Genomic DNA, 9,951 nt, shown 5'->3' with positions numbered 1-9,951 from the left:
AGAACTTATCTTAAGTCTTTTAAGAAGAAGGAGTCTCCAATGAGGATTGATTTTGTAACTTGAAAGTTACAATTGAAAGTCCAATGTGAGATAGAGAGCTGTTGCAAGATTGAGCACCGCCTGCAGTCAAGAAGTCCAAGACTTAGATACTCATTCAAAGAAACATAGAAGTTACGGTTATAACCTAGGATGAAAAGTTAACGCATGGAGTCATTATACAAGCCCTGTTTTGTTGATGATTCCGAGACGTAATCATCCTAAGGCGGGGGGGGGGGGGGGATAATTGTAATGCCCGCAGATTCGGACTAGTCAATTTAGAGACGATAAGAATCAAAAATGACTTTTTGATAGAGGATTATTCAGAATAAATAATCTTAACTAAGTTTTAGTATATGTCACAAAGTTTCCGTACATATAAAGAACGCTGAAATCCGAGTTATAACGAAGAAGTTATGACATGTCGAAGTTTCGCGACAAAACTGGCACGACACCGGGAATCGTAAAAAGTGAGTTTACGATAAAGTACTATTTGGCGTTAGTGACCTAAACTAAAGTTGTAGAGTACATCTCTACCTACACGTGGATATAAAGAACGTCAAAAACGGAGCTCGTATGCAAAAGTTATGAGCTTCCGAAGATGTAGTTGTCTGAAGGCATGACACGTGGCAGAAACCCTAGCCGCCTCAAGTCCACGACGTGAACATTAAGTCCACAACGTGAAACTAGTCAAAGACACTAATCGAGGCTAGAAAACACGTGTTAAGTCTACGGGAGTGATGTGTTAAGATTCCACGACGTGGACATAAAGGCCACAACGTGGAAATGTCATTCGGACACCTTTCGAAGGTAGAACCTAGATGGCAAGCCTACGAAGTGATTCAGCCATCTGCCACGACGTGAACATATAAGTCGACGATGTGGACTTGCCCAGAACACCCTATAAATAGCAAGTTTAACCCTAACCATTCTTACACCAAATTCTTTTCTCTCTCTCTCTCTCTCTCTCTCTCTCTCTCGTTTGCTGAAGGCGTTCCGCGTCCCGAGCCCGACAATCACGAATCGCTGACGGTTTCTAGTTAGATTATATCAACTCACGCTAGTAAGGTGAGTGCATAGTTACTTTCATCTTACACATAGATATAAAGTATTTAATATAAATTACGTGCAATGTGTGCATATTATCTATGTCCTTGATATCTATGCTGGATGAACAATTTTATACATGTTTGAAATGATTTAAACTGTATATGTATTTTATATCTACAAATATGTTGGGTAAAACATGGGTAGATGAATTAGACGATGTGTGATGAAATAAAAATTGATGAGAGGTCTTGGTGTTTAAGATGATATAGTCATCTAACAGAGTATAGACAACGACCACAGACTATTCTAGACAGTCCAGTGGAACGTTAGCAGGCTCGTAACCTGTAGGTGTTTTTAAACGAGGTGTTCATTAGGCGTTTTTGAACTAGGTGTTCATTAAGTATTTTTGAACTAAGTGTGTTCACTAGGTATTTTTTAACTAAGTGTTTTCACTAGGTATTTTTGAACTAAGTGTTCACCAGATGTTTTGGACTACGTGTTCACTAGTTGTAATCTATAAACCCTGGCAGCGAAGGACTTCGTGCCTATTCCTTAGGACAATCCTTAGGAATAAATATTGAGGGATAGATGATTCTTAGGGAAGGTATTTAAGAATAAAGAAGATGATGGGGATGGATAATTGGGTTATTTGTTTGATGATGAAACATAATAACTTTATTATTGTGGGTTGAAAAACCCTATGTACTCAACAGGTTTCCCAACTTGACCCACTCAATTTATATGTATCACAGGTATCGATATGAAGTTATAGTACAATGATAGATTAAAGGAGATGTAAACCCTATGTACTCACCATGTTTCCCAACCTAACCCACTCAGTTTATTTGTATCATAGGTATTGATATGAAGCTACATTACAATGAGAGATTAAAGGAGATGTAAATCACTAGTGTAAATAACGTTTGTTTATGCTTATGTTTATGTATTGACAATGACATCCCAAAGTTTTAATATACACAAAATACATTTCTTCGGAAATGATTTGATAATATGTTTATCATCTTTTTCTGTGAACAAATTTCATAACACTTTTCTTTAAAAATGAATAGTCTGATTTTCAAATAAGCATGAATAAAATTTTTAAAATGACCGTGAATTTGGAGATGTCACACACACACACACACACACACATATATATATATATATATATATATATATATATATATATATATATATGTGTGTGTGTGTGTGTGTGTGTGTTTGTATACAAGTCAATCAATCAACTTATTCAAGAACTACTATGGAACAAAGACAAATTCATCCAAACCTTAATTATGCCTTAAACAATAACTTAAGCATGTTATTAACTACAAACACACATACATCTTGCTTCAACTTAATATAGAAAATACAAACTAAGAATTACTTTCAATAAACAAAGTTGGATACAATGGATCATACATAAAATAAAAGATCAAGCCTTGGAATCCATGGTCAGGATGGTGCTAAGATTCATCGGATTCATGTAGTTGGAAGTGCCACCAATAATTTGTTGCACAATAATTCTATTGGCCCTTTCTGAAGGATGGAAAGGATCCCAAAATGCATAGATGTCTCTGTTTGGACACAAGTTTGACATTGGTGTGCATAATCCAAGTCCATTGTATGGTCCTTGTCCACAACATGCTACTTTTGATGTTATAAATCCTGTACGACAAATAAATTAAGTGATCATCAAACTTTCAGAGATTATCTTATATGTATAGTTCAATAATATTTAGTTAATATTTTATCTTCTATGTAAAGTTTAATAATATTCAGTTAATATTTGTAGATGCTTACAATCATTTCATTATACCATTATCTTCATTCAAGTAAGTTAAGACAATGAATTAGTTCACAATAATTAGATTTTCAATTTATTGTGTAATTAACTTTATTCAATCTACCTAAACAGATTTATTTTCCGAATTTCAGTTATCATTTTAATATTTTTCTCATTAACCAATATATCGTTGGTTCAAGATGTCCATTTTAATATTACATAATGAATTGCCTAACATTAGTGAGTAATGGACATGTGTTTCTCTGATTGTTTGTTTCAGACTTTTCTCTATTCTCTAATGGTGAACAATATACTGCAAAATGCGCAATTTCCCACAGAACATTACCCATGGAAGTTTATATCCCATTAGAAATGCCAACAAATATATGTCACTAGTTTGTTGGAGGCCTAAAAGGAAGAAGCGGGATTTTTATAAAATTTTATAACATAGGTTTTCACTTCTTATTATTATTATTATTATTATTATTATTATTATTATTAAGGTTTTGAATTGTATAAGAAATATAATATCGATGATAAATATAATGAAATTAAATAATATAACAACGTAAAATGATATAATAAAATTTAATACCAGAAGTGAAAATAATTAATTTTCATATATATATATATATATATATATATATATATATATATATATATATATATATATATATATATATATACTCTAATAAATGAAAGTTTTTTTTTGTCACTTGTCACACGTTAAGTCAATTGCCAAATGTTATTCAAACTTCTCAAATTTTTAGAATTTTATATTTAATTTTTCTTTTAAATAAACCTATGTAATACATGGGTCTCATACCAAGTATATATATATATATATATATATATATATATATATAGGTAGGTTCAAATGTTTCTCACATCTATTGTGTGCTAGAATGCACCAATAGAAATTTAGTATTAATTATATGTATATTAAATGCTATCCATACTTATAACTCATTTTATGGAAACTAATTAAATTCGTTATTAATGTCAACAATAATATTCTTTCAGAATAAATTCATATCTAGAAGAATGAGAGTGTATTCCAGCAGAATGAGAGTATATTCTAGTAGAATACACTCTCGTTCTTCATATTCCATGCAATTTTATTGTATTTTAAGTAAGTGAGTCTTGAAACAAAATACGAACTCATATATAAAAACCTAGATGCGAATTCATTCTGAAAGAATGTTATTGCTGACATTAATGACGGATTTAATTAGTTTCCATAAAAAGAGAATTATAATTATGGATATCATTTAATATACATATAATTATGGAAATCATTTAATATCTATATATATTTAATTAAATACTTATTTAATTTACTAAGTTCCTATTGGTGCATTCTAGCACACAATAAATATAAGAAACAAAATAATCTAACTATATATATATATATATATATATATATATATATATATATATATATATATATATGAACATGCTAACACGTGAACATAAAAAATATTTCGGTATTTATGTTATTTTATGAACATTTGATTATATATATATATATATATATATATATATATATATATATATATACACTCTGATAAATAAAGATTTTTTCGCCATGTGTCAATCTCTTATAAGTTTTGACATTTATCATTTTGTGGTATTTTTTAAATAAATATTATCCACTTGTCAATTTCTTGTTTGTTTCAATTTTTAAAATAAAAACTCATATTTTTATTTATGTAAAGTATTAAATATAACAAATATGATATTAAATTGCAATTAGTATATTTCTTTATTCATTATTTTAAAATTTTACTTTAAAAAATATTTATTGTTTATATTTTAATGTTAATTTTTTTTTAATTTATTCATGCAATATACGGGTCACACACCTAACATACATATATATATATATATATATATATATATATATATATATATATATATATATATATATATATATATATATATATATATATATAACGTTGTATTCCCTCTAACTCTTCGGTTGACTAGTCAGTTGGACTGAAATCTCCATATATAGAGATGTCTTGGTTTACAATGCTAACAATGTTATATTACCTCCAACTGAATATATATATATATATATATATATATATATATATATATATATATATATATATATATATATAGAGAGAGAGAGAGAGAGAGAGAGCTAGGTTCAAGTATTATAACTAATTATTGTGCGGATGTGTGGACAATGTTATTCTATGAGAATTAGTAAGAGAATAAGTTGTTTAGCAATGCGAATATGTTCAACCTTACAAAAATATCGTCATTTTCATGCATTCTCGCTAATTATTATTTATTTTTGTTCTCACACATCGTTTTTTCCCTTTTTTTCATTCTGACAGAATACGACTCAATAAACATTCTGACAACATTCTGACATAAATGAGAATAATAATAATAAGTGTATAATAACCTTATAAACGATTTAATTAGTGAGAATGAGTCTTAATGACAATAGTTATGTAAGATTGAACGTATTTATATTATCAAACAACATATTTTCTTTATCATTCTCAAAGAATAGGATTGTCCATACGTCCGCACAATAATTAGTTAGAATAGAATAACCTAAGCCTATATATATATATATATATATATATATATATATATATATATATATATATATATATATATATCAGTATTGTAACTGGAGTAACTCGGATGAGTATTCGGACTCAGCTACTTACTGAGACGAGTGAAGCCAACTCGGTCAAATAACTCGGAATTTTCGTTAACCTCGGTCAAAATCGGACCAACTTGGACCAACTACATAAACTCGTTTAACCTAGGTCAACTGATGAAAATTGACTTAAAAGGAGAAAACAATCAAAATTTTAAAATTAATATGCATATGTGTATTTTATGTAACATATTAACCCTAAAACTAAAAAAGATACCAGATAAAGGAATTGTAAAATGCTCTCTCTCTCTCTCTCTCTCTTCAATACTTTCATGTTATTTACTTTTTTTGAAATATTTTACATTTAAACATGTATCTTTTTATTGATATTTTACATAGATACTATGATATGAATTTTAATAAACTTGTGATATTTGATATATATACTTTCCCCAAAACTAATTTCTTTTTAAAATACCGTATTCGACTATTTCCCTCAAGATCGAGTAGCCGGTACTTCCCAGTGGGTTGAACAAGTTAGGAATAGCGAGTTACACAACATTGATATATATATATATATATATATATATATATATATATATATATATATATATATATATATATATATTTTAAAACTCAAGAACTTAAATATTTTTATTCCAAATAATAATTGAAATAATCAGATAAAAATATTATTATACAACTATTATGTTTAAGCGATTTGCAAGAAAAAAATATAGAAAAATAGGACTTGTTTTTCTGTTTATATGTTTACATATTTGTGTATTTGCGCATATACACATGTGTAGATGTTGTACATATAATAATAATAATAATAATAATAATAATAATAATATAGTTCTTTTTTGTAAAAGAAGAAGTATATTTCTCTTACAGGCATACAAACAAAAAAAGGAGTGTATTTATTATTTATCTTCGATTTGAAGAATTCTGTATAGAAAAAACTTATCAATTTCTTAGGGTTGTGTGTATATATAATTCATGTCAATGTTGAATGCTCGAAACCATTGTAAAACGTTAATAGATTGCAAAAACCTAACTTTGAATAATATGAATGAAGTAATTTCGTACCATAGGCTTGAGGATTAGATATGTAATCCATATGCATTTTCATTGTATTAGCGGCTACGAAAATATTACTACCCTTCTCATCATTGAGTCCTTTTAACATATCATTCAGTTGAGGGTTGAATAAATTGGCTGCCCGTTGCAACTCTACTGAACATTCTCCGGCTCTACTCCGTTGTGCCAATTCTGCCGGCACACATCCCATAGGTCCTGTGCCCATCACCAACACCTTTCTGGCTCCCACATCATACATTGTCTACATTTAAGAAAAAAATAAATGGATTTTGCAAAACCTTTTAATGGATTGTTATTTATAATAGTAAAAATTAGAATTCCAGTATTTGATAGGAAAGAAAGGATTATTTAAACAGAAAATACCCGTTTTTGCAACTTTAGGATAATTAACATATTAATGTTACTAAATCAATCAACCTATTTATATAAATAAATGATTTAAAATGAGACATTTTGACCGAAAAATAAATAATTTGTTATGAAACAAGCGCATAGGGGAGAAATGAGAAATCAATCATTATTGTTGTTTGTGCAAAACCATTAATATGCACATGAAGAAATGCAACCAAATATAGATATTCGCACCAACCACAATACACCTTTAAATCCATCATACTCCATCCTATGCCCCATTAATAGCTTTAATATTATAAAATATATATTCAATACGGAATATATAAATATTAAATGATTTATTTGTATAAAAACTAAATATTTCCTGATTTACTGGAAATCATATTAGGTTAAAAATAAATGAAAGTAATGTAGGTGATATGATTGTAGAATATGAACTATATATTCTTCATGTATAGAGTTACTATGACTGAAAATATTATTATATATATGAATGCTGTACTTTTTTTGTTCAAATATATACACTTAAATATAAAAAGATATAATGTTTTGATCTATTTTAACATTGATGTTTGCAAAGTACCTCCTCTTCATACAATTAAAATGTTGAATTGTTTCCCCATAAATGCTTAGCCTTAACATGTTTTTAATTCGGTAAATAAAAATGATTGTTACCATATATAGCAAGAAATTTACCATTGAAATTTACCAAAAGAATGTTTCATTGTACCAAAGAAATTTACCGAAAGAATGTATCTATATTCAGAAACTACATAGCGAACATAATCTGGTAGAGAGAATTGGCGAGATCTAGCAGAAAGTGGAACAAGGTAGTAGTTGTTCACGAAGTCGTTTCCACCAAGGGATATGAGTGAGATCCCATTGCTGACTATCTCACGAGTTCGGTCTGGTCCAACAATATCTGTCAGTCGGACTTGGAATTGTTGGAAATACTCTAATTGTTTCCACATCCGAACTATATTTAACTGTGGGACATAAACATACTATTTATTAGTAGAATATTAAACCATGGTAATCTTTTATATTGTTGGAAACTTGGAAATACACTGATTATTTCCTCATGAGTTAGATGTGCTGCAATGTACATGAGGTCCATTATCATTATTAATTGTCTAATAATAGTATTATTTTTCAACGTCTTAAATGACCAAATCTAAAAAAGATTTCTACTAATGACATGTGCATCATGCAATAGAATTATCAAAGTCACTAATAAGTCAAGTTGTAGCAGAGATACCAATCTAGTCATTATAAGTTTTAAAAATTGCAAGTTCAAATCTTTTAAAAAGGCGAATTACAATAAAAATTAAAATATTACTTTCAAAATCGAAAAGCTTATGGTATAAGTATAATCACCAATAAGCCAAACTCTTCACAAAATTGTTTTGTAAAATAAAACCCAACTGAAAAGCTTATGGTATTAGCATACTTATAACAAAATTGTGTTGTAAAATTATAAATTTACTGAAAATATGTTCACTTTATGTATGGTTTATACATATTAAAAACAGAAACGTATAAATCTGTTTTTTTAATAATTAAAGATATATAATGTGTAAAGGCATATGTGGGGACATACAAATTGAACTCCAGTATCATTGAGGATTCCAATTCCAGCAGAAGCAAAGTTGGCACCAGCTAGGAGCTTGTCTCCCTTTAGCGACGGATGCAAGTATGGCAATGGGGACTCCATTCCCATATGCTCACCTTTAGATATAAAAAAAAACATATACAAGTTATTCATCTCATAAAATAAATATAATATCTTGTAAATGTTAATTAATATCTACCAACTTATAGGCAATGTCACAAAAATACACGGATTAATTGTCAACATTTCTAGTCTTTGTACTTTTTTAAACACGCTGTGAATATTGTAACTTTTTAAAAATAGTCATATTGTACTAGTTACTAGTAATAAAAAACGCACTGATTAGATCTGGGATGTTAAGGCCATTAGAGAAGCGGCCAGTGGGACGATGAGTGGGATAGTCAATGCCATAAGGTGGTGAATCGGCTCTAGCAGTAGTGAATAGGAAGTCATTATTGCCATTATCAACTAGAGAGTCCCCAAAGACAAAGAAAGCCCGAGCCTCAGCTCCAAGAGGGACACTGAAAAACACCATTATCACTAAACAACACAAAGAAAACAAATGCTCCATTGATCAACAAAATCTAAGAACTTTTCTCAAAATTGTTTTAAAAATGTATGGATTGATCAAACCACAATGAGATGCCACTTTTTATAGTGATTAGCGGTGGCGAACGATGGTACAAAATTAAATGGGCAATTGCTACCACCACCGGAATGATGCCGGCATCGAAACTAGTGAAGTTAAATATGGATGTCTATAATGCATACTTTTGGGAATTGGGGAACTTGCTTTCACTTTTTAGGCATGGTGTAATGCCATGCAATGTTGGTCCAAATTTGTGAATAGGCCAAAGTTACTCGTGTGGAATTGGTACAATTGATAGGATAGAAACAGTGTCATTGTCGTAATCGGAATCCAAGTCGTCTGTACACCACCACCATGTGGTGGCGCAGGACCAATTATATAAGATTTATAGCGGATCTACTATGTACTCCCTCCGTCCCAATATTATTGTCCACAGACAAAAAACATACATACTAAGAAAAACATTAATTACCACTAACATTATTTAATAAAATGACAGTTTTGTCCTTACTTTGCATTTAATGTTCCATTAAATACTTAGTTTGTTAAGTAATAATGAGGGGTATTTTGGTAAAAATGTTATTTATTTTTAGAAGTAGACTATTATTTTGGGACAAACTAAAAAGGAAAGATTGGACTATAATTTTGGGACGGAGGGAGTATATATTAATGGAGAAGGTGCTTCTAATTATACATAATCTCTTTAATTTTTTCAATATTGGTTTGTGTCTCACACTCTCACTAAACAACCGTCGTATGTTCAAGACTTGCATGCCTCTAAATTAACCGGAATG

The 9,951-nt window shown here is 29.4% G+C and overlaps 1 protein-coding gene across 1 annotated transcript; it reads right to left on the bottom strand.

Annotated features, from left to right (window-relative positions):
• Positions 1 to 2,379: 2,379 nt before the first annotated feature.
• On the bottom strand, positions 2,380 to 9,208 carry LOC145156326 (GDSL esterase/lipase At5g33370-like). Its single transcript, XM_079075747.1, has 5 exons — positions 8,908 to 9,208; positions 8,557 to 8,684; positions 7,700 to 7,942; positions 6,591 to 6,843; positions 2,380 to 2,754 (listed from the first exon to the last, which is right to left on the bottom strand). Exons 1-5 carry the CDS (start codon positions 9,137 to 9,139, stop codon positions 2,522 to 2,524), a joined length of 1,089 nt encoding a protein of 362 aa, XP_078931873.1. The 5' UTR covers positions 9,140 to 9,208; the 3' UTR covers positions 2,380 to 2,521.
• Between the last annotated feature and the right edge of the window lie 743 nt (positions 9,209 to 9,951).

This window comes from Lactuca virosa, chromosome 2 (assembly GCF_052849685.1).
Source record: "Lactuca virosa cultivar CGN04683 chromosome 2, Lactuca_virosa_CGN04683_v6, whole genome shotgun sequence".
Lineage (NCBI taxonomy): Eukaryota > Viridiplantae > Streptophyta > Magnoliopsida > Asterales > Asteraceae > Lactuca > Lactuca virosa.
Note: the sequence above shows the minus strand (reverse complement) of the source record. Positions and strands in the feature narration are given on the sequence as shown.